A 26,133-nucleotide genomic window follows, 5' to 3' on the forward strand; every position below is an offset into this window, starting at 1 on the left:
CACAAGAAACACAAACATTTTTATTAAAGGTTTACAATGCAGATACAGAAGTTGTGTAATAGTATGCTACTTACTGCAAAGCACTACCAATGAACATTCAAGCCTTCTGGAAGAAAACAAGACTTTTTGCTTATTTTTGCTAATGCTTTGCTGATAAATTTTGCTTCTTTATATCCTTAGACTGTCAAGGCTACAACAACAATACTACTGCTAAAAATATTTACAGTTAGGTTCCTCAATTAATTGTTGGACTGTAGAAACTGAAATTATCTTAAAAAACATTAGGCTGCCTGTTGGCAAATCATAGTGTTTTGTCTGTGAGCTTAATTCCACTCTAAGTACAGGTGAAATAATGGTTTCAATTCATTATGTAAATTCTGTGAAAGCTGATGAATTTTTGACTAGTCATGAAACTGATTTTAAGTTTAATTAAACATATTTCTGATCTATCAGTTAGGACTTGTCAAATAGTCATTCAATGTGTTTCAATTTTGTGAGGTGGTTGTATGTGAGCATGGCAGACTACTCGGAACCCGTTAGATAGAAATGACGTTGTATGATGTAAATCCATTTGCGTTTCTGGTGTATTCTATGTTCTTCTTGTTATCTAAATAATACTGCTGTGTAGTGCAAAAGAATGTCAAATTCTTCTGAGAGTCTATCTTATGCTGTTTAAAAATTAGATGTAAAGCCTCTTAGAATGGTGACAGCTCTGGTTTAAACTTTAATGATGGCTATGAGGAGGTCCTGCTAAACTAATACAAAATTAAATATTAAATCCCTATGACAGCACAGTGGAATTTTCAACAGAAAAGGGAAAAAAAAATTAAGGCACTTCTGCTATATCTAGTTTCATATTCTGCTGATATATAGGGCTACATATTTAGCTGCAACACAGTGATGAAACTCAAATATTACTTTAATTTACAACTTGCAAGGATTTGGCCTTCAATCTTTATTATGCAGTCAATGGCAGAAACAAACAATTTCACATTAAAAGTGAATAGTTACATAGATTTAACAATGAAAATAAGAAATACATTTTGGCTACAGAAATAGAAAGAAAAAAAAAACAAACCCTGTTCCATAGAGTCGTATCTTAGAATACACTTGAATTCATGAAAGTACATTTTCCCCTGGTTAACTACTGATGATTTATTTACAAAGCAAGTAACAAACAATGGCTAGAAAATACCATTGCACCACAAATTATCTACATGGATATTTCTATTCTTCGTACTAGAAAACAGCTAACGTGGTATTTACTTCAGTACAATATTTCTTTCATAAATCTTAATGTGTTTTAGCAGCTAATACAAAATGGAGACGCAGACTATATTATGTTAGTTAGAAAAGCAAACATATTATGGGTTTGGTTGAGAAAAATAGATGTCTAGCAAAACATAACTTCTTTTTTTTAAAAAAAAAAAAAAAAAAAAGGTCTAATGCGTTAACTGCTCCAAGCACTTCATGTAGGGACTGCTCGATGACTTATAAATTCAAAATGTTGCTGACAGGGCAGCTGAAATTTGAGAAACTACTTGAAAGAGAAGTCATCATCAGTCTGTGCTAGCTCTGACAGACTTATAGCCAGATTTTTGTTCACATAGGAATTTATGTTAATAGAGTCTATGCTGCTTTGGGGATCATTTGACAATCAATAACAACATGGATTACTTTCATTTACTCATATCTTCTAGAAGAAGTCATAGCTCATTGTTTTGATTTTAAAGTATTTTTTATGTGAGAAACAGAAGCAGAAGGTGAAGCTTGGAGTTTTGTTTTTTGTTAAGTGAGCACTCAAAGAAATATTTTCCCTTTGAAATTGTGGAACATGCAATCCTTCTAAGAGAAGACCTCTTGAACTGCAAATGTGTTGTTCTAGATGATCTTGTCAGACTTCAGCACGTAAATAACCTGCACAGAACACACCTCTACAAATAAATTCTAAGAGTAAATTGAGTACCCAACAGTATTACAATTTCATTTCCCATTGTTCCCAATCATTAAAAGCTCACCTTCGTTTTTCAAACTATAGTTGTCTAGCCCTTGAACTTTTGTTTCCAACCTGTCAAGAGCATGTCAGATCACACTACAGGTACAGTAGCTTTGTTTTAGACTAATGTATGTATTCCTGGTAAACATGACTGTTTTGAACACTGGTGCCTGGCAAGCCCCCGTATCTCTTGGCTCTGCTTGCTGTTAAGTTTCATGCTTCTGTTATGTGCAATGTAGAAGTGCTGCAGAAGCAATTTTTGACAGAGTGGAAAAGCAGGCACTTCCCTCTGTAGTATTTTTTTGAGGGAAAGGGTATCCTACACATTCCCATAGCATACTGCTCAGAGACACTGTGGCACTGGTGTGCAATTGCTTTGAGAGCTATGCGGCAGGAGACCCTGTCACGGCAGTGGAGTAGTTTCAGCTTCTTGAAGTTCCAACTGAAAGGAAAGAGATTGCAAATACAATGAACAATTACTTGATTTCTTCCCACCCACAAGTTTGTGTGTGTGTTTGCATGTGTGGGGTTTTAAGACGAATTTACTTCTCATTTGCAGCTACTGTTCTGCTGTATAAAGCTAAACATGTAGCCCAGAGAGTAAGACAAGACTATGTCTTTGCCGTGAAGCAACAAAGGCAGAGAAAATGATCACAGAAAAGTTTCATTTCTGACCTTCAAAGACAAAGAAACATTAGCAGATCTGAAATTTGAATTAGAATATATTTCATACCAAGCCAGTTGTTCTTTTTCTAGAGGGGAACTCTCTATGAATTACACAAGTATGGAAGGATTTTGCTCCCTCCTTGTATTCTTTTTGTAGCCATTGAAGGGGAGTTAGTATTTAGATGATAGATTCTGTGCTCACATTGGTACATTGGCTAACTTTTGGATTTGCAGTTAAAGTCTAGTTTAAATTCTGTGTGAGATGGACTTATATCAGCAAACAAACCCAACAGCCTCTCAGCCCTGTGAGTCCACAGTATCCATGTTAAGTTCTATTTGCATACAGGTACAAAAGCACCACAGATGTTTTCATCAAGAAGATTTGCTTACTGCACAGCACATCCTGAAGGCCTGCAATGCTTTTTACTGCCCAGCAAATGCTGTCCTGCAGCACTAGAACCTGTTGAAAACAGGGTGAGAGACACTGCAGATAAAGGGTTTATCATCAGGAAAGCAGAGTCATGGATGAAGCCTGACTGAGACAAGAGAGGGAACGTGCTCCTGTAAAAGTAATGGGACATGGGTAAGGATTTGGGGGCAGGGAGAAGGAAAGTGCATTTTCTAACTGGATCACTTTCCAAGCACGTTTGGCAGAGTGGAGGCTGTTAGGACTTTTGATTTGGAGATAAATTTCTCGAAGTCATAACATAACTCAAATACTTGTTCAATTTAACAGGCTATATTTAGGGATTTTCTTTATTCTGTATTGGGAACATTTCTCCTCAGCTCCTTTTGGCCAGAAACTGACGCGATCCTAAAGGTGAATGTCCCTGTCTTTTGGGGAAGTCTAGATCCAGAAATGAATTTTGAAGTCCATATTGGCTTATCTTTATGCATCAGATAAAATAGAAGCATTTTTTTTGTATTTTTTTACCAATGAACTTTTTCTAATTTATTAAGGAAAAAATTGAAATGTTTTGTTCCTCGTTTATTCTAATTCACAGGTTAAGGAATGCCACAAATGCAGGCAACCATAGAAGCCATCTAATTAGTTCTTGTCCTCATAGCATAGTTTATTCTTGTTTCCATTAATGAAATAGTCTGACAAACACATTTTGTTTTCTCTGCTACCTAGAAGATTCACAAAGGGCCCATGTCAGTGCAAATCAGATACAAAAGAAAGCCCACTTTTAAGGATCTATTGAATTTAGACAAGCTTTTCATAGATGTCATTATCTTGCCAGAAATGGGCTTTATAAGAAACCAATACTTTATAATTATTATTGAAATACAGTATTATTTACAAGGGAGATATATCAACTTTCTAAAAATACACAGAAAGGCCATTCCCTATTACTACAGGTAGATGTGAATCTGCCAAGGTTTGGAGTTACAGAATCTGCCCAGCTTTTGTCATGTTTCTGCATAGGATGCACCAACATTCCCCATACTTGTTTGCAATCTGTCATACAGCACTGGGAAAATTAAAATGTAAGAAAGTACTTTTTTCATTTATTTAAAGTGAAACTAGCTTTCAATTTTTCCTTGTTTCAACTTAAAAATAATTTTTCTTTAAGCCAATATCCTTTTTATTTCTACACGTGGCTGCCAATCCAAGCAATAAGGGCAAAGCATTCAGGGCTGAGCACAAATACCAGACCTTCTGGTCTTTGATACTGAGCATATCTGAGGTCTCATTTTCAGCATATGAGGAGGATTTGCAGCTTCCATTATGGCATTTAGACACTTTCAGTGGTTAAGGAGAAAGCATCAGAAGCTAAAAACACAAAAAATAGTTACATAAGATGACTAAATAGTCCTGAAAATGTGCCTATACATAATTTGCTTAGTTGCTTGGGTACATTCAGGTGAGGCTGCTATAAAAACTTAAATGGGTCACAAAGAAACTAACTCACTGAAACAAATTTTTTAGTTTTCTATAATTATTAATAATCCATTTTCCGAAGTATTTATGATTTTTTGTTATTAACAGGTAGATATTTAAAAAAAAAGTATTTGGAAAACAGTTTTCAGGAAAAAAGATTTATCAATGAATTTTAAATTTTGAAAAATATTCAAACTTTTTTAATCTCAGTGATAAATTAATGCAGAGTCTCTGTGCACCTGAAGTAAAAGCTAATTCAAAATACTTGTCAAGGTCTTTGTTATGAATCAGGTTGGTGTCGATGACATTAAAAAACCTCAGCCATTTGCAAAAGCTAGTATTTGGTCCTTTATTACCATTCCCTACCAATGTTGGGTCATAAAGAGTAAAGTTCAAGGTAAGCAGTTTTGCTCTGCAAGCAATTTTTCCAGGATTTCATCACTCTTACTCTCATTTTAACTCTTCATGCAAATGCACTTACAAGATTGCATATGCCTTCCTGAAAATTAAAGTGAGCCAAGCCTTTAAACTCACTTTGGAAGAAATGTAACCTATGCATTTTACTGCAGGAGTTAGCTGAGTGTAACACAGGATACATCCCCCCCTAGACGTGAAACATCTCAGTCTTACAACTCTTCCAATTTTTGCATGCCTGATTAACCACTGTCTTTTCTCCCTCAGAACTATGCTCCTCCACTGAGCATGTACAATTTCTGTAGATGCTCACACCATCAGTGTTATGGATCAGATGTTACTCTGTGCATTTGAAAGAAGCTGCATTTCTGGAGGAGTTTTGAACTTGTTCTGCTCTTCCACTTTTTGTAAATGCTGATAAAACAATAATCAAACTTTTAATCTAGACCTTTTTGGTAATGCCAAAGAGCCACAGAGTAGGCCAAAGGCCAGTATCTTAACTCAGAATAATATGAGTATTTATGATGTTTCCTGTTACTGCTTCTGCACTGAGAGAAAATACAGTTGTTCCTTCTACCAGTAAATGCTTATTTTTAAGTGTTTAAAAGTGTGAGGACTTAAGTTGTTGAGCGATTGAGCGCTTGCAGTTTTCATTAACTTTAGCAGGAATAAAGAATTCTCACTTAGCAAAAAAAGCAACTTGTAGAACATCTGTTTCTTTGAAAATGACGTGAAGTGTGCCAAGTACTATGCAGCCTTGCAATTAGAATTCATACCAAATGCTCTCCGAGGCCTTGTCTATACAAGAAAGAGCTCGTCAGTATACTCATATCAATACAGATATACTAGTTAGACTTTCTTGTACAGAAAGCACTTACCTGTGAAAAGAATGCCCTGTCAATAGAATTTACAAAAGCTCACTGTTTGAGCAAACGGGTTTGTTTGGTTTTTTTTTTCTTTTTTTTTTTTCTTTCATTTTTCTTTCCTAAGAGCAAAAGCTGCATTCACCCTAGGGCTTTCTCCATTTAAAAAACAGCAATAATAAAAAAAACCTAGATGTTACACTTGTAAGTACTGTCCCATAGAATCTTTTTAGTGTAGATTAGTCCTACAACCTTGTCTGTCATTCTGATAGTAGCAGACAACAAAAACGTTGTCTCTTAAAGAAATGTTTGCTGGAGAGAAAAAGTAAATGAAGTTTAATATTCAGGTTTGAACATGGCTTGGTGTGAACGTATTCTATAGATATTGTGGAGAGTGAGAAAGACTGCACCTGACAGCTGGTGTGCTATACACCAGGGAGCACAGCAGTGAGAAGGCTCAGGTCAGCATCCAGAGAGCACATCTGGCAGAAATAAACCACTGGCAGCAGCAGCAGCTGCCAAAGCATGGACCGCAGTGATGGTGCTGAGGGAAGTGAAATTGGGTCCATTTATGGCCACTTCAAATTCTTTCAGTTACCAGACCATGCAAAGAGACCTTATCCACTCATCTATGAGGACATAAGCTTCCAAGTGTTGTCATTTTCTCCCTGGCCCTGGGGAAAACTGATGGCTAGTGTCTAGGAAGAGCTACCAAAGCAGTCAAAGCTGGGCAGTCAAACAATCCCTTACAGCTCTGCATATGCCTTCTTTGTTCCATGCATATTGGCTCTTTGCTTCAGTTTCCTTCCTTACTGCTTCACTCGGATTGCATTCCCGATGTTCCCCTTTCTCCTCTGCACTCTTCCTCTCACCTCCCTTGCCCTTCAGCATCTTCCCCTTCACTTCTCTTTACATGTGCTTTATCTCTTCTTAACTAATTTCATCACTATTCCCTGAATAGAAAAAAACCCCAACCAACAAAGAACCCAACTATGAGACTAGCTTCCTCGTTATTGCCACTATAAAGCTCATTTCACTTGCTTGGTCTATCCCTGCCTCAGCTGACTCTCTCCCTTCTTGGTGTAGGTTGAAAGATCATCTTCTATTCTGTGTTTGCTCAGTGCCCAGGGAAATAGACTTTACTTCAGTCAGCCTTTGGGCAGTACCATATTAATCTTTGCTAAGGGTAGAAGTTTAGAAGGCAACAGCTCTCCTAAAAATAATATAAAGTTACATAACTAAATGTAAAAAATGTGTGCATACACACTGCACTGTAAAAAGCTGGAATTGTACTAGATATAGATACAATCCTGTTGTCAGACACATGCACAAAATTGACTCCACTGAGGGTTACATACAAATGCATTATTAACAGCTGAATCTGTCTAATAAATTTTCGCTACACCTAGTAAATACTACACGTATATACATACATCTATGTATGTGCCTATGCCAAGTTTGGCAGTTCTGCTCCACCACCGAAATGTGCGTAAGATGAGCAGGTGCTAACTGATTTCACAGGCCACAGTTTGGCATGTATGAATCAGATGCTTAACAAAGCTTCTCCTTTGAGCCCTTCTCCCTTTAGCCTGCTCCCTCCTCTTTTCTGGCACAATTACTTTTTTGTCTGTTTGGAGATGGTAATGTTCTGATTTGGGCTTTCTGGAGCAGCTGAGTGGCAGGTATGCAACTGCTTTTGCAAAAAAGCACTGACTTCTGCACCTTGAGGAGGCAGGTAGCTTGTGGCTGAAGTGGCAGCAGTGAGAAACTGGTGCAGTAGCAACCGAAGTGTATTGCTGAAAGGTGATATGGCAAGGAATGAACTAGGCTTGTGCCTTTCATTCTTCCTTTTAATGAATTACAGAGATGACTCAAATTTTTCTAGTGCTTGTTATGCACTTGAGTTACTTTCATGCACATTAAGGTTTGCTTTCATGTTTTGCTTGATGTTCACTGAGGGATGGGGATTGGAAATTCTCAGGACTAATCACAGAATATGGATGTTGAACATGTAACAGAAGAGCTTCTTTGCAAAAGCTAAGCAAAAATAGCCTGAATAAAAAAAAAATAATTTCTCTTGCTAACTTCTGTGCCCTAAAATCCCTACTTCTCAAAGGCTTTTTCTACAGGGAAAAGGTATATTCTCAGTATACTTTAAATGATAAAATGGCACAATACTCCTTAACGTGTGTGTGTGTATATATATTTTTTTTATATATATCTCTCTCTCAAAACCCACCTTAGCCAACACAGATAATTATCTGATACAAGAACTGCATGTAGACAAGCCTTTGTCTACTTCTTGCATGTCTTCCAGGACAAACAAGGCCAGGTAGGCCTTCTTCGTACATCAATCAAAAGTGTACAAATACAGTTTCTTCTCTTTTTTATTCACTGTTGCAATGGGAGAAGGAGAGATCTATATTCTGTCCCACTCCTGTCTCTGTCAGCAGACAAGGAGTACGAATAGAGAAATCTGTGATTAATCTCCAACCAGTTCTAAAGCCGTCACCTGTTTAAATATCCTGCAAATGACACTGTTTTGTGTGCTTTGTATATGCATGCACACTGGACCCAGTCATGCAAGGTAACTTTGAAAGCCCTCAGCTTCTGAGCATCAACTAGAGGAGAGAACAGCTAGCACTATGCAGGACTGGGCTCTCTGTGTATGCATACACCAGTTTCAGATATAACCCTGAAGGTGTTTAGACCTTCAAATAGCTACAAATCGGTATAAACTGTAACTTCAGAATACATGTCATCTCCAAGCGGGAGGCCTGGATCCAGAGATGACATCTCCACTGCTAGTCATACCTGATGGTTAGTCCTGTCCACAGTGTTGGCAGTGGAAGCATGGTCACGAGTGTTTTGTCGGACTCGGGTGGAGTTTTGCTGCTCAATGGTTGAGGAAGTGGGGATGCAGAACTCTCTGAAACACCTTTTGAAATTCTCATCTAGAAATGCATAAAGGACTGGATTAAGGCAGCTATTTGTATACCCTAGAGCAATACAGAAGTGCCAGGAGACAGTCTGGAAAGTAGTTTCTGGGATGTTGACCAGGGCTTTAATGATGACGTAAATGTGGATGGGAGTCCAGCAGACAATAAACACTGCCACCACTACAAGAACCATCCTCGTGATTCTCCGCAGGTTCCTGTCCTTCTCTTTGGAGCCAGATAACATGCGAACGCTCTTCAGGCGTAGAATCATCAGCCCGTAGCACACGGTAATAATCAGGACTGGCATGATGAAGGCAAAGATGAACACACAGATTTTCAGGAGGTTCTCCCAGTACCATGCAGGGTGGGAGAACGTAAGTGTGCAGTCAATAGAGCCTGGAGAAAAAGGAAACCAGCAGAGAAGAACAAGCACATCAGTTTTTAATTTGCTTTTCTCTGAACCTTTTTTGTTAAATATTGTAGGCAAATATATGAAGATTTACTAAGTAAATAGGTAAAACGAAGCAACCTGTTACCTGTCATTGGCACAAACATTGACAGGACACAGTGCTGCAAAACATGTATGAAGTGTCAGTTATAAAAACTCTGAGGTAATGTGTTCTCTTTTGCATTTTATTTTATTGCTTGGAATTGCATGTATATTGGACAAGAAAAAGAGTTAAATTGTCATAAATGCTTAAACTTTGACTCAGTTTCAATTTCAGTATAAAACCTGGTGAAAAGAAAGATGGTTTAACCACCATATCCACTGAGAGTTTGGGTATTTCAGGGCAATGGAGAAAATGATATGACACTTGGTAACTGTGCACAATGGCGGGTTTGGATTTATGTTGAGATGTTGTCACTTCATGGAAGGTCTTTGAGCACCGGTGATCCAGAATGTGCTTTCTGCTCTGTATCACGTCCTGCCAGACTAGGTGCAACATATCTATGACTGCCAACTTCAGTGGGAATATCCTGGCTAAAGCACAGGCTTCTGTGCTGTAGGACAGTGCATAACCGCCCCACAGCAGAAGGCAGGCAGGCACAGATGCTTTTCCAAACACTACAGTAACTGTGTGGGGCAGCGAGACTCGCATGGACCCACAGAAGAAGCTGGAGCTGCCTGTTGTAAAAGACATCATGCACAGCACTGTCCCCCATTCAACTACAGCCAGATGCAAAATTGTTGATGGGGTCCATTTGCACCGACACCTGCTTTATACAGGTTGGAAGTCAGAAGTTAATTCAATGCCTCTACAATAAAGTGAAACAATGCAGAAAGGAGTTTAAACATTGAAATAATTTGGGAATGAAAGCCAGACTTACCATGCCTGTATTTAGTAGTTGCCATGAACATAACTGGCAGGCCAATGGCAGAAGAAAGAATCCAGTTGCAGACATTGACAATTTTGGCATTTCTGGGGGTACGGAAATCAAGGGCCTTAACTGGGTGGCAAACAGCTACGTAGCGATCCACACTCATGGTGCAGAGTGTAAAGATACTGGTGAACATATTGTAGTAGTCTATGGATATAACAATCTTACAAAGGATGGTACCAAATGGCCATGTTCCCATCAAGTAATTCACACTCTGGAATGGCAGAGTACTTGTTGCTAGGGCATCTGCCAATGCAAGATTGAAAATATAGATATTGGTAGCAGTCTTCATTTTCGTGTACCTAGAAAAAAAAATCAGCAAAGCATGTGAATGACCACAACTGAACAATGTTAAAAAAAATTTAATCCAGTGCACCATCTATAAGAAACTTCTGTGAAATAATGTGCTAGATACTGTCAAAGATAATTTCTTCTGCTTTTAACCAAATGACTTTGCTATGGTTTATCTACAATAATGTCTGCAGTTGAGTGAGGCATTAGCTAAAGGGTGTAGGAAAGAAAAGATTAATTTAACTTGTGCAGAGAGAAAGGATACACATAGAAGAAACAATATTATAGATGCTAAAAAATTGAGAAGCTGAAAAAAATTGTATTTGTACATATCGGACACTACTACATGGATAGATTTTCTGTATCTGCTGATGTCATGTTGAGTATCGCAACCATGGTCTGTAGAAATAGAGAACTCATTTGTAGGTTGTGGAGTAGTAATGATATAATTCCTTAGGGAATAAATACCTAAAAGATCAGTATAATTATCAAATCCACTGTGTCTAAAAATTCAGGCTTTTAGACTCTCTCGTTTGTTTATAATTACAGAATTCTAAAATCATTTGTAGTGATGGTTACTACATTGCTTTACTATTCTCCATGTACAATGTAAGTTGGACAGATGTTCTTTCAATCAACCAAGACGACAGATGCTATTAACCATATGCATTGAATGTATCAGTAGAACCACCACGCCAGGTGGATGCTGCAGCCCTGTTGCTTGAGGTAGGAACGCTTGCTCTGCTCCACAGTGCCTATTTCGGCAGGAGGGTATTCAACCTCTATTGCACCCCCTTCTTCCTAAGTCTGTGCTGCTAACAACCCCAAACCCACTTCCTGAATTTTGACTACGTCACACTTAAGTCACAGCTGAGCAGGAGGAACTTTTTATGTTTTAATTTGTATTTGCATTGCTAAAGGTAGAGTCCAAATTCCTCCTTAGTCTCATCAAATTTTTAAGGAGCCCTTCGCTATTTCAAGTCTGTTGTGTCAGCTGAGTAGCACTTGAGATCCACTTTTTACGGGGATGCTATACTTTTGCAGTGGTACAATAAATGTTTCACTCTAAGTAATGGTCCTGGCCATGCTGCTCTGCTGTCCTGATTGCTGCCGAGGTTGCAGGGCACTGTGACTGCCTGGCTTTTGAGGCCTCAGATGGCTTGCTCTTTTGATAGAACTTCCTTCTGTTCTGCAAAGTGACAAGTACAGTGTTTGATCAAACATTTTACAATTTACGGAGTGATTTGCAAGAGGAATAGCCCATTTGAAAAGATCTTTCAGGCAACCTGCTGGGGAAGACAAAGTGTAAAATACAGTATTTCATGTTTCTTTTCTCTCAGACTTTGATCTCTTCAGAACGTGAGTCAGCTGCAAAAAAACCCCAATAACAGGGCTGTGTAGGGAACACATATTTGGAACATTTTTGGTAGGGTCTGGAGAAATGAAGACTTCCTGCTGAATGCATCTAGATAGCTTTTATGATGAGCGTCTGAAGAAGTTTGTACTGGCTTTGTCCTCTCATTTTCTAGCACTGTGCATAAGGAGTCACTAACAACCCTAATTTCAATTTAGGGTGTTTTTTTAAAAAAGATTTTCAAGTAGATCCAAGCTCTTTCTTGACTGCTGTCTTGAGAAAGTATGTTCTGAGTATGATACTTCCAAGTTTTAAATAAAACCTATATTCTGAAAGTACCCTAAAAACTTTTCTTACAGGAAGACTCCCTTTATCCAACAAGATTGTAACACTAACTTAGGAAGAGGTAGATGCTGCAAGCATCCATTCCTCTCTCTGCTGGGAATTATTTAGAAAAAATGTACAGGATTGCAGTGTGGGAGAGGTACACAATAAGCTGCAGCTCTAAAAACAGTTTGGAGGGAGGAGAAAATATTTTCTGGGCAATTTGCTGGAGAATCTTGCAGAGGAGAATGAAAATAGTGACATTTTTTATTGACTTCACTATTACTCGGAATGAAAATGTTGTACTAAGCCCTCTTTTTGCCATGTCTCCTGTTCTTTATCAAAAATGAATATCTTCTCCATAGGTCTGACAACAGATCCAGGACTAGCTAAGGTTGTTTCCAGTGAGCTAACCTGGAGGTTTGATTGCGTTGTGAGCAGACATATCCAGTTTGCTCCAGTCTGATCCACTCAGGCAGCAACCGCAGCGGAGAAGCAGTGACAATTCTGCACAGACAAGGAAAGGCAATGAGGATCCTGCGCCCTCACCCAGGCTGCTGATCCCTTCTCAGACCTCAGGTGATTGCCCTATCTTTATGGCTGGACAAGAAAGCATGCTTAGGTATGCTGCTCAGTGCTGCTGCCATCACACATGGTTCTGGCACAGTTCTGTCTGGAGAGCACATCATCAGATGATAATGATAATGGTTTTTTTTATTAGTAATTAAAGCCATTCTTAGAATTTAAAGGGAATGCTTGATACAGTAAAAAAATAAATACCTCAGCCAATATGTAAGGTTAGCATGCCAGGGAAAAGCTCTGAATAAATGGAATAAAGTTTCTTCACTGGGACTGGCATGGGCCTTATTCCGCTTAAATGCTACACATTTTTCAGTTTTGCTAACTTGCTTTCATTGTCAGTTTAAGCTTAAAAGTTCTTGGACTTACTTTGTTTAATGGGCTCTATTGGCTATTAATGAAAGATTTTGCTTCATGTACTCTGTAATCTTTATACTTCTAATCATGCTGTTCTTACAAAGAAAGGAAGCAGAGCTTTTGTGGTGATGGAAAGTATTTACCTCCACAATTGCCTAATCACCAAAAGCCTATTGAAATTCACAATATTCTTTTCAGTGAATTCTATGGGATTTGGGTGTTTCTCTGTAGTAAGTATTTCAAGATTTTATAAAGGGCTTATTTCTGAAAGGTACATTTTGTTAAACATGTATTTTTCCAAATAAGTAGATTATCAGTGTCCCCAGGATTATTTTTTTGGTATGAAAAAGTAAATACTGAAGCAACTGATTAAAAGTAATTTTAACAGCATGAAAAATAACAGTCCCTCAAAATTGAGCTCTTCAAATCCTTGATCTTAACTGTTATTATAGCTTTTGCCAAGGCATCAGTCTACATATTTGAACAAGCAGCACGAACATCTCCATTGTACAGTCATAGATGTGTATGTGATGTCATTCCTGTACTTCAGAGGGACTGGATTTTATATGTAATTAAAGTCACAGGATATCTGTATGACTTATAATACCGAAGGTATTGTGTTTATAAATGTAATCTTTTAACAGATACTGTTTTCACAGTTTCATTCAAGGTCACTAGAGAATCTAAAAATGTCCAGATGTGTAAAGAAAGAGGCTTAAATGCAAACCCATGAAAATCTGAATGCTGTTATTTAGATTACATTGAAATTTCAGCATCTAAAGCACTAAGTATATTAAATTTTGCATGACAATGAGCAAGGTTGCAAGTGAAGACAGAAGTTAGCTTTGGGCAACATAACTTCTATTTTTATAACTCTGCAATGAAAGACTAATAGAGAAACATGATGATTCAATTTTTTGGTGCATATTTAGCTCCATACTGCTCTTGATACATATTCAAATTCATTATGCTCATTATAATACTGACATCCATTAGTATGCCCTTTCTATCTCCTCAGTGCAGGTTTTGTATCATAAAACAACTATGTTTATGAAGCATTTTTTTGTTGGTAGTAGTAGATGGTAGATCAGATGTACAACAGGAAGAATATACTTTAATTCTGTAGGGAAAACTCAGCCTTGCCTTTATCTTCGACCTAGCAAAGCTTTAAAATATACTTGAAGTTTGAAGATCTGAGCTGTAGAGGTCCACTCAACTGGGATTTGCTTTGAATAAGAAAAAACAATAGTGAAAAGCACGAGAATCCTACTCAGTCACTAAGTTCCTAGCATTCAAGGATAAATAGGAAGTCTTGAAATGACTTCTTCAACTGGCAGCCCATGGGCCACTTGTAGTTTGCAAACCAAATAAAAGGTTCACCAAACTAGAGAGACCCCCCAGCTGCATTGCACAAAGTGTAACAGCATATTGGGCAGGAACCATGAGCACCTTCCCTTCCACCTCACAGTCGTGCAACATGAGAGATGTGAGCACGCTTGTGCCTCTCCTTCTGCAAGACGTGCCACAGCTCTGTTTCTGGCCTGCCCACTCCAATGGTTTAGTCTCCACCTTAACACCCCCCAAAATTTTTGAAGAGTCTTTTCCTTTAATCCTCCATGGCTCAAAAGTAAAGAAAAATAACATGAAGACCATACCTTTTCTTAAAAAATAACGGAATTTTTAGTCTGCATCACACTTTATCTAAGCCTAATAGACACAGTTGGTATACTGCCACCTGAGTCTTGTCCCTACCGCTTCTTGGACAAGCTGTTTACATCCATGTGGATTGTTGAACTATACCCTCCTCCAGACCCTTCAGCCTTTCTGTACCAGATCAGTTTTATAGTATCCTTGTACCACGAGGCTGGTGCAAAGAAGCTAGAGAGGGGGTCCATGTTTAGCCCAATGAATATAGTAATACATACCATTACAAATTAATTTGAAAACTATTCCTATCTGAATAACAAGTGAGGAGAAAAGCAGAAACAGTCTTTTTGCACTCAGGAAATGGGCTGGTCGATGATAGATTGGTAATAACTACTTTCGGCAACACAAAGGCATGCAAGTTTTTGCCCACAGAATGTTAATTTGGAGACAAAGACTGGTTCAACTGATCTGTGTTTAAGTTCAGTGCAAAATATATGAAAAATTGGCTTAATTACAGGAGATTCATTGCAGAAAGCAGTCATTCATGAAAATAGTTTGGCTGCTGAAAGAAACAACAGCCAGCAATTAGGTCTTGCATATAGACAACCTGACATAACTCTTGTTGACGCTGGAGGAGATTAGGTTCGTGTTTCAAATTCATGTTCTTCTTGCATAAATGACTTGTTAAACAAATGAAGAATCATTATGTGCATAGGTTAGATTAGTTGCGGTCTCCTTGGGTGGGAAGATTAAAACATGTGAAGTATGCCTAGTTGAACCAATTTAAATGAACATTTATTTCCATGGCTGTTCTCGTGCATCTTGTATACACAACTCAAAAACAGTAGGAAAGAGGGATTTTTTTTTTTTTTAATGTGCTTTCCTGAGATATCAGGTACTTTCAATTTTCGTTGAGCTCTTAAAGCTTTGACAAAGTCATGTCATATTCAGAACGGTCTGAAAAAAAACCCCAAACCCTCAGAAATGTCTTCTCTCTGCCAATCCAATTAGTATGTTTGACACTGAAATTAAGTCTCTCAGCTAGGCCATATTCTGGAAAGTACCTTTGAGCTAAAGGGTCTCAAATGATGGACTTAAATGATGGCCATCCTATCTTATTGTCCTTTTTCTTTCTTTGCATGGTAGTGGGTCTCTATAGAGTGAAAGACTCGTACTGTATCTCAGCCACAGTTGTGACATGTGCTGTGGCAGACCGTTACCTATTAAAGTTTTGAAGTCATATATATTCTGGATGAGCCTAACCTACCTGTCTGGGAGCATATGATTTAATCAGATTGAAGATTTAGTCTTTGATTTTTCTGTTCATGGATACTTCAGAATGCTTATGCCTTAAGCCATTAAATTCAAGCTCTGGGTACAAGCACCATAAACTTGTGTACAACCCTGACATGTTATTAGGCGGTCAGGCCACCCAGACTGGAGGTGCCATACTGTGGTTAACAATCTACTCATCCTTCTGATTTATGTTCTTCTGAAGAGATCATATACAAGAGATCAAATAATGAGCCCTCAGGGAAAACAAACAAACAAACAAACAACAAATGGAAAAAAAGCCCTCCAGCAGGTACAACGTTATAGCAGAAAATGTCCACGCTTAGTTACGGTGCAACTGTGCAATTTGCAGCACATTCACTTACTTCCTGCACTGATCCTGGGTTTGGGGGTAAAAGCTGAACCGGGGAAGGGAGGAAGATTTCACTGCCTTTAAGAAAGACAGAGGCAGTGGTTGTTTCCCCTGTTAAAGCCTTGCAGACTGACTCCCAACACGCTGCTACCCGGTCACTGCTGTGACTGGTGATGGCGGTTTAATTAGAGAGATGAAAAAACATACGAATATCAAGCATCGATTCAGGTGTCAAGGCATGACATAGTAAGGGAATGTACTAGATCTAAAATCACAAGGTCTTGGTATTTGACATACTCGGTCGGGAACACAGCAAGGCCTTCCCATACATTATGCTGGAGCAGCCTTCCCCTCCCTTCCTCACACACTGGCAAGGGGATGTCCATCCTCTGAAGGAGGTTGAATGTATGTGCTGAATGTGGATTTGACCATGGGGCAGAAAACTGCTGACTGTATTTGCTTCAGCTGCTACCTGTTTTCTCCCTAATACTTTGTTTTCCCACTGCCATGTTCCTTTTTCACTTTATTCTCCTCCATAGCACAAATGAAATCAAGCCAAAATTTCACCAAAGTTTACTTCCCTCGGGTTATCTTGCTAGCATCTTTGCCTTCCCAGCTTGTCCTTTCCTTGCATTGGGGCAGCATCAAGGTATGTGCAGACCCACCAGTATTTGCTTACAGGACCCAGGCAGAAGTAAACAGAGCACACCACTTCTTGTGGAGGAGCACCGGCTCAGGGCTGTTTCTCCTGTACTCAGAACCAATTAGCAACTTCTCTCAGACCTCAGCTTTGGGAGAGGGAGAGCTAAACGAAAGCCTTTTAGGCAGAGTCAACTTTCTTCAGACTCTGGTGCTGGTCTTTTTGGGAATGATGTGGCACCAAGAATGTTGGGAGGGCATCTGACTCATCCTGTTTTCAGTTAATTACAGTACTGTGTTGGGTTTTGGGCTAATATTAACTTGCTTCCTTTATGGCTCTTCGTGCTTTTTTGCTACTGAAAGGCATCATGTAGAAGTCCTCTTTCTGCTATTTAGTTTGATTCAGTGAGTTTAGTCCTTCCCCAGAGAAAACAAAACAAGCCTCTTTGGGAAAACCAGCTGTTCTGGGGAGGAAGGCTCGTCCTTTCCCTTGATGTCTGACAGGGGATTAACGAGCAAGGAGATTACTTTGGACAGAACACACAAACTCCACAGCAGTCATAACAGGTAACTATTTTATTATTTCTCTTATTATTTTCATGCCTTTTTTTAATTACATGTATATGTAAAATATCCTGGCAGAAATCCATACAAAATAAAGCTGATGTGATGCATTCCTTCTTTTTTCCAAAAAGGGGAGGGGAACCAGCCAAGAACAGGGTTTTATAGATATATTCATATCAACTTGCCACAAAAACAATTAAGATGTTGCAATGTCTTATAACTCCTATTACCCTTGTTTCTTTTTCTTTTCCCAGACACCATAAAAAGCTACTTTATGATAAAAACCAAATGACAGTAATGTGTATGCTCCAATGCCCAAACAGTCATCGCTGGTACACTTCCTTCCCTTCCAGCCTAGTTAAATGGGGGAAAAATTATCTGCCAACTATTTCAGGACTTAATCTGGCCTGTTTGTTAAACCACCTTTAGCTGAGTCTCTCTTTGCTTGGTGCCGAGGCATGTATGGGTCTCCAGTAAAGGTTGCTGCTTTTGCAGTTACTGTGTAACACATCTCTCTCGAATAAATCAATGGTGCTAAAAAGGCTAACTCCAATATATTGCCATTATTCAGCAGCGGGTGCTTATTGCTGAAGTTTTTGCTTTGCTAGAAACACATGGAAAGGAAAACTGTTGCTGCCTTCAACTCAACTTTCTCCCCTCTGCCCCAATCTGCGATTGAGAGTAAAACTACTGACTACATCTGTGATAAATGCGGTGACGTTTTTCTTGGGGGGACAAGTTAACAGCTATTTTCTCTGGTTTCCAGGTGCTTGTTCCCTCCTTCTGATTTGTAGACTGATCACCTCAGGTGAGGACTGTACATGAAACATCCCCGGCTCAGCAGGGAAGCTGGCAGGGAAGCCTTTGAAGGCAGTTTTACCACTAGTAGATGTGAGATCCTCAAAGGTGTGATGGGGAACAGCAGTGGTAATCCCCCCTTGGTCAGAGGGTTTCAGGGAGGTAGCATGGGACTTGAGGAAAGGCTATAGACTGTACAGTATGTACAGTAATGCTAACTATAAAAGGTATGGTCTCTCACATACAAGAGATTGGGATTGACTAGCAAAGCTGTCGAGTGTGATCTGGAAAGGAGCGACAGAGGTGAGACAAAGGGACTGGAGGGAGAATAAATGCAGGGGAACACCTGCCTGTGACAGGGGGAAGGGAAAAGCAGGCATGACGGAAAGAAGGAGCACGATTATGTTTTGAGAAGACCAGATCAAAAATACCAGGAATTGTGGATTTAGTCTCCATGTGACAAGGATGAGATTGCGTCTGGCTCTGGGGCTCTGAGGGAGGTACTGAGACCATCACCTTATGAGAAGGATTTGGGTAACTGGCTTCTTGGGTCATTTTTGTACAGAGGCAGCACATCCCAGTGCTAGAGGTTAGCACTGTGCAAGGGGAAAACACGAGAAGATACCTGCTCTTTGTTCCCCCTTAAGAAAAAAACTTCTCTCAGCTGGGATTGCTCCATACAACACAATGAGAAGGAGATGCTTGTTTTACACAAACATTTTTGTTTTGAAGTTTTATTCCTGATCTAAGATACAAGATCTTATAGCTGATAATTGAACACTTCTCGGTAAGAAGGTGGAAAAAATATGCTATTTCATGTCTTTCACAGTTACTTGATTAGCTATGGTCTGTCATCCCTACCTTTTTTCATCACGTAAATTCAAATGAAATATAAATAAAATTTAAAAGTGTTTAACATTAAATGGATGAATGAGAATGCTTCTTAACACAGCTGGGCTAAGCTGTGGAACTCCTTGCTAGTGAACACCATTAAAAGCCAACTTCCAAAAGGGAGCAGGGGCTTTGAAAGATAATGATAGCATCCCCACTTATAATACCATAAACCCAAACTTCATGCTGTAAACCAAAGGTGGCACAGATGGTTATAAAAAAAACTTTGTTTGAGATCAGCCTAACCACAGCAATTCAGAAAATAGTTGCTTTCAGGTTTTTAAAAAATATAGTTATAATGAGTGAATTTGTATTTTGAAGAGAATCATCACGGGCTGAAAACTTGTTTTCACTTGGAATCATAATGAAAATAAATAATTTTTTTTAAACGTCCATTAATCAGGATCTCTACAACATCCATCTTAGAACACCTAAGCTTAAAAATAAGCACCTTAGAATCTTCAAAAATGTTCCAGAATTCTGAAATTTTACTTTAGAGAACATTTGTTTCAAAGCAGCTTAGTTTAGAAGTGGTAATATTTGTGACCTTTTATTCCAACCTTATTTTTGATTCTGATTTTTGGGGACTGCTGCGTGTTAGAAATGTCCACAAAACCCTACTGAATAAATGCAAACTGCAGCTCAGAAAGTCTCTCTGCAGTCTAACAGACTGTTAGAAGGATTCTCAGACAGTGATGCCCCTATTTCTTCTGCTCTTTGACTAAGCTGCTGGTTATGGCTGGAAAAGAGGTTAGTAAGCTAGACTATGATTCTGACACATTTGGGCTTACATCATGTTATGTTTCAGATTTTTGTAAATGTGTCACCTTTTGATCTAGAAAAATTATAAAAGCTTATCAACAGTGTTCAGCAAAAGCTATGCCTTGATGTTTGAAAAAATACTCTAAGTTAACATGAAATAAAGCAGTACTTCAGGATTATGTTAGCTGATTAGCTCACTAGTCATACATGACAATGCTAATAATTACATCATATAAACAATATGTGCTTACAATATTTTATTTACTGAAGCCATGAAAAGTTGGTACAACTTGACTTATTTTTATAAGGAAATTAAAAAAAATAATCAGGAAGTTTTTAACACTTTTTCATGGGAGCCATTACCAAAATGATACTCCGGGAAAAATACAGTGGAATCAAAACTGCTTTTTCAAGAGAAATTGAGTGAGAGGGGATGTCTTCTGCCCAGAAGTGCCCGGTGGTAGCCGCTAGCAGAGCAAGGGGGTCTGCCCTCTTGGGACAGGCGTGCTGTCCCGCAGGAAAGAACTCGCTGGGACCGGGGCCAGGCACGGGGTGGCACAGGGTCCTGGAGACGAGCGTGGGGCTGCAGAGCCCTCACTCATCCCACAGTCACCTCTGCTCCCTCAGGGAGATGGGGGTTATACCCAGGTTGCAGGCTCATGTATTTTTGGCCAAATTTTGACCATGTCTGTATCAATATAATTTAAAAAAACAGAAGAGAATACAGAGGTATACATGCTGTTTTATCTGTCTGCTTCCCTTGATGTTGGGGGAAGGAGGGGAGCTGCTTGCTAGTCAAACATTTACCCACTAGCAGAGGTCGGCAAACTCATCACAAACAGTGTGCAAACAGGGTCACCTGCCTTTCTGTAAGGCAAGATGCCGAGGGTCACCCCCTCGCCGTGCTGCTCATTTAATTCAGCTTCTGTGCTGTTCCTGCCTGACCTGACTCCCTCAGTTCTGTCCTAGATCAGCTCTGACTTGTGCGGGTGAGCACTATCAATTCATAATTGACATGACTGGTTAAGGCTGCTGTGGCTTAAGTTAAAAGCTCTTAGCAATGGGGTGGAGCCTTTTCTTTGCGGACAGTGGAACAGGCAGGACACCCATTTGCACATGCAATACCATCCAAATGCAGAGAAGTTCATGCAGCTGCGGACAGGAAAGAAAAGAATGAATTTTATGCATTTCTTGGTTTCTACCCTGATCTATGCTGCTACAAGAGATGCGGTAGGCCTTCTTTCACACTGCACCCAAAACTCCACATCACCTTGCAAAGAAGTTTTTTTAGAAAAACCTGCTTCGCTTCAGCCACTTTCAAGCTTGTGATGATTTTCACTTTATTTCTCTAAACAGACTCTCTCTGCTTCATATGCTATGACCTCTTTCCAAACCCCTCACTTTTCCCTTTCTGTGCACGTATGTGAGAGTATTTATTCCTCTGGTGATATCAATTCTTTCTACAATTGAAATTTCATCCCAAATTCTGTTCTACTTGGTAAAACAGTTTTCCTGAAGCGTGAGCGAGCCAAGCTGAAGTAACCAGAGCTTTCACTACTGCATAGTCTTTCCAGATTAGATGATGTTTCAGTCACAGCTCTTTTTTTCAAAACACTATTAAGAGACTGTTTTGAGAAATGTAGAAAGAAATCTCTTCGTTTCAGAGAGGACTTCTTTCCCTGTTTTAATTTTTTTTTTTTTTAAGCAGAGTAATCATTTAATCATTTACTCTAATGAAACAAGACATTTCCTTCCTCCTGCAAAGGATCATGGAGAACCCGAGGCCCCTTTGTTTATGATATGTGACAAAATTAATAGCAAAGCAATTAAGGAATCACTCTTAACCTGAATGACTTTAGCAGCTGTTGGTGGAATTACAGTCCTCTCAGGGCACTTGGCATCGTGGAGGACTGGGGCCTCCAAGAGCTATTCCTCTCTTCCAGACCAGCAACGCTAAAGATTTTCATCCGTTATCTATTACAGCTTTCTAGCATATTGCCTTAATCACAGGGCATATTCTTCTTCCCACTCTAACGTGTGACTAATATCCCACTGACTTGACAAGAAAGCTAGAAAAGCCTAAAGATTACTGGGTAAATTAATTCAATACCACATGGTACTAATTGTACACTGTCTTGTTTTACTCTGCAGCAGCTAGAAGTAGCATTTGCTGTTGACATAGCCATAACAAGTCTGTGTTCCTATTAGTAATTTACACTTATACAAAGCATATGAGGAAAATAGATAATAAAAATGATCCACAGATTTTTCAGATTACAGGAAATTCATGGCTGGCAGTAAAACCTGACTATTACTGCTGTCACTCAGAAGGCATTTATTTTGTACTTGACAAGGGAAACAGCTCAGTGTTAGTAACATGGGGTTCAGCCTCACACACCACGGATGTAACACTAAAATATTAATTCAGGGATGAAAGTACTCAGCTGAACAGGAACCATTTGGGAAAATGAAGAGCGTGGATAAGAATGCATTAATTATAAAGTAACATGTATATAAATTGGAAATCGATGGACCTGTTTTGCACTAAGAGCCTGATTTTCATATCGATAATGACATTACACTTCTAACTCCTTGTTGGACATGTCCACTTTCTGACCCCTGTTTGCCCCAGCTGGAGTAACAGGGTGACATTGTGGACTGATAGTGACAGTTCCACATCAGGCAAGCACTTGCATGGCTCTGGCTCCAAACCCATGGATCTGCTCCAGGCTGAAAAGTTGTTAAGAATAATAATGTTTATAAGAATAATATAATAATTATTAAAAAAATATTTCTAAAGAAGCTAAGCATGAGATATTAGCATGCAGCACACTGAATATGAAGTCGCTGTTGCTTTCACTGGGGCTGGACTCTGGAAGGTGAGTTGGGACAGAGTTTCAAATATCTAAGCACCTACCTCCCAACTCTTAGTATTTTCAAGGCAAACTGGGTACCAATATAACTTTAAAACCTTATTTCTAGTAGTCTCAATTCTTATAAAAATTAATATGAACTTCAACATTTTGTTCTTCCTGAGCAGGTGTGGTGTGAAAGGTAGATAAAGAAGGGGGGCTTTATATGATGCCAAATTCAATCCAGTGAAAGGTTTGCCTCCTATCTGTAGCTGGATCCAAGGATACATGAATGTGAGCACATATGCTCACCATTTCATAGATGCATATTATATGATTGGGAATACTGCCATGTTAGTATAGCTTGCAAGAGGAAGTAAATCAAAGAGTTCCCTATTGCTGTCCAGATATTCTAAACCTATGGAGAAGCACAGAAGGGAAATGCACTTTTATGTTGCTTAAACCACAGAGCCTATTCAACCATTAACACATAAATTCTTTTTCATCCTGAATTGGTAAACAGCTGCATGGTATTAATTGGGAAGGAACTCTGTCATACCAAAACCTGTTCTTGCACAGGAGACCTGGGTTTGATCCTGCCTTTGCCATAGAATTCCTGAATGGTTTTGGAGAAGCCATTTATTTTTTTTTTTCCCTCTGCAAAATGAAAATATATTTTTGCTTTCTCCTTTTGCTTCTGGCTTTTGTTTAAGCTGTAATCTCAGGGAAAGATACTCTGTTGAGATAGAAATCTAAATGCAAGCGCCTCATTCAATTTGGCTTTGTGGTGCAAGTGTAATTCAATTAATTAATGTAAGAAATATGAACCCAGTATGGGTTATGCTCGATATAAATATATAATTCCAGGGACAACCTGTGGCCTATTTCTCTGCTGACAGCTATCCTGGCTCTGTTACATTGCGCATCTGCTTTTTCTTCCAGAGGAATGCATTCAATGTTGCTCAGCCGATGGCAGTCATGCCCCTGCTCAGAAGCCTTTCTGCAGCTGTATCTTGACACAGATGATAGCTTCAGTCTCGGACTGACCAAAACCACAGGGCAGAAGAGAATCGCCCAAGCTCTGTGCATTTAAAATACAGCCTCTAAAGTACAGTTAAACCCACTAGGTTTCTGAACTACTGTCATTCGAACCACTGGTGCGACGACTTGCGTTCGCATTAGGTCTACGAGCTGCACAGGCTTTGCAGTGACATCCCCAACGCATGCTGAAGGAATCGTCCTCCCGCCGTGCCGCAGCACACTACCTTGACCGCTCTCCTCACCCCACGGCTTTTCATGGCCAGCGCTGCACCCACCACGAAGCCACCCCGGTGCCGCTGGCCTGCGAACGACGCTGGGCACCGACCTCTGCTCCTGCCTGCCAGCTTCCAGCGGCCAGGGCACCTATGCCCGACGGCTGCTACCCCGACTCCCATGGGAAACCTAGCGTTCGGAGGGAAAAAGGACGCTTTCTAGACCTGGGGAAACTGGAAGTGCCGGGACTGCCCCGGCAGGGAGGGAGCGCGCCCCCCGCCCCCGCAGCAGCGCCCGCCGGGGCGCTTGGTTTGATTTGGAAACGACGAGCACCCGGGAAGGAAGAGAAGGTGGGTCAACCCGGTCCTGCCGCGTCCCACCGCCCCGCTCCCGGGAGGTGGCGGTGTTCCCCCACGGAAGCCGTCCGCCCCGCTCCCAGGCGGGCGGAGGAGCCCTGTAATCTCGTTCTCGCCCGTTTTCCGCCGATTTAGGGGCACGGGGTTTCTCCGGCGTGAAAGACACACTCGTGAGTGACCTGTAAAAGCCCGGGTGGGCTTCCGGGCGAGAAAGTTGCGAAATGCTGCAGCACAGCCGGAAAGCCGGGATTACGGATAGCGGCCGCGGTCCTGGCGTATTTATTATACACGTGTATACGCATGTATGTATACATACGTTTATAGATGTATACGACTGTAAACGTATATATCAAGACTTGAGGCTGAAGATCTACAGACCCGGACAGAGAGAAGCGTTTAGCCGCGGTGCCGTTTACATTTCGCTCGTGCGTTTGAGAGAGGTGGGGGGGACAGACGCGTGGCTGTGTGCCGGGTGTCCGTGTGCGACCCCGCACCCGCTCACGGGCAGTGGCTCAAGTCCCTTTAAATCCTCCCTCCTCAGCGGGCAGGTGCGGGAGTCAGGCCTCGTTGACCTGAGCAGCTCGCAGAGGTGCTGCAGCGCGGAGCGTCCCCGGACCCGCAGCGGCTTCTGACGGACCGCCCAGCCCGGCCGCTCCTCACGGCCCCACCGCAAGTTTCTCTTCTCCGCTCGCCCGCTCCGGCGCTTTCTCAAAAGCCTCCTTCCTTTCCCCGCGGGGGCGGGAGTCCCCCCGCACCCCCCTGCGCGGCCCTTCGCCCGCCGGAGAGGGACCGCAGCATCCTCCGCCGGGACGCCGGCCCGCAGCCCGGTTCCCCGCGGCGGGACGTCCGCCCCGACGGCAGCGGCCGGGGGCTACGGGGCGGGGCGGGGCAGGGCGGGGCAGCACTCACCTGACGATGACATACATGACCAAGAAGTTGCCGAAGAGCCCCACGACGCAGACCACGGAGTAGAGGGCCATGATGGCGATGGCCGTGACCACGGAGGGGCCGCCGCCCCCGGGGGCGCAGGGGCCGCCGCCCCCCGCGCTGCCGTTGGCGCCGCCGCAGGGCTCGGAGCGGTTCCAGCCCGCCGCCGCCGAGGCGTTACCCCAGGCTCCCGGCGGCGCGGCCGCGCAGGGCGGCCCGGCGGGGCGGCAGGCGGCGGCGGAGGCGTTGGCGGCGAAGGGCACCTCGAGGAGCGGCGCGGAGCCGTTGCCCAGCAGGTAAGCGACGGCCATGGCGCGCAACGGCGTCCGCCCGGCCACCGGCTCTCCGCGCCCGAGGGATACCCGGCGCGGTGCGCTGCGGTGCCGGGGAGGCGGCGGCCGCCCCGTCGGCGCGCCCCGCCGCTGGGTGCGGGCACATGTGTGCGGCGGGCGGGGGAGGCGGGGCCTGCGGCAGGGGGAGGCGGGGCTTCCCCCCTCCGCTCCCTCCCGGCCAGCCCGCCCCCCTCCCGGCGCGGCCGCTCCCCGCGGCGAGCGGAGCCCCCGCCGGGGCGCAGCTGGTGCAGATCGGGGGCCCGCCCGCCCCGTCTCCGGGGAGGGGGGAGCGGGGGGCCGCGGCGGCAGGTTTCCCTTTCCCTGCGGGTGGCACTTGAAAGCAAGGCGCTTCAGCTGTTCCCGTCCCGAGCGGCGCGGGCGTCGGTGGCGAACACCTGTAGAGAAAGTACCGGGAGAG

The 26,133-nt window shown here is 41.7% G+C and overlaps 1 protein-coding gene across 1 annotated transcript; it reads right to left on the bottom strand.

Moving 5' to 3' along the window:
* Positions 1-25,781, bottom strand: OPRM1 (opioid receptor mu 1). Its single transcript, XM_052784684.1, has 4 exons — positions 25,366-25,781; positions 10,093-10,445; positions 8,639-9,159; positions 1-2,438 (listed from the first exon to the last, which is right to left on the bottom strand). Exons 1-4 carry the CDS (start codon positions 25,692-25,694, stop codon positions 2,400-2,402), a joined length of 1,242 nt encoding a protein of 413 aa, XP_052640644.1. The 5' UTR covers positions 25,695-25,781; the 3' UTR covers positions 1-2,399.
* Between the last annotated feature and the right edge of the window lie 352 nt (positions 25,782-26,133).

This window comes from Harpia harpyja, chromosome 4 (genome assembly GCF_026419915.1).
Source record: "Harpia harpyja isolate bHarHar1 chromosome 4, bHarHar1 primary haplotype, whole genome shotgun sequence".
NCBI lineage: Eukaryota > Metazoa > Chordata > Aves > Accipitriformes > Accipitridae > Harpia > Harpia harpyja.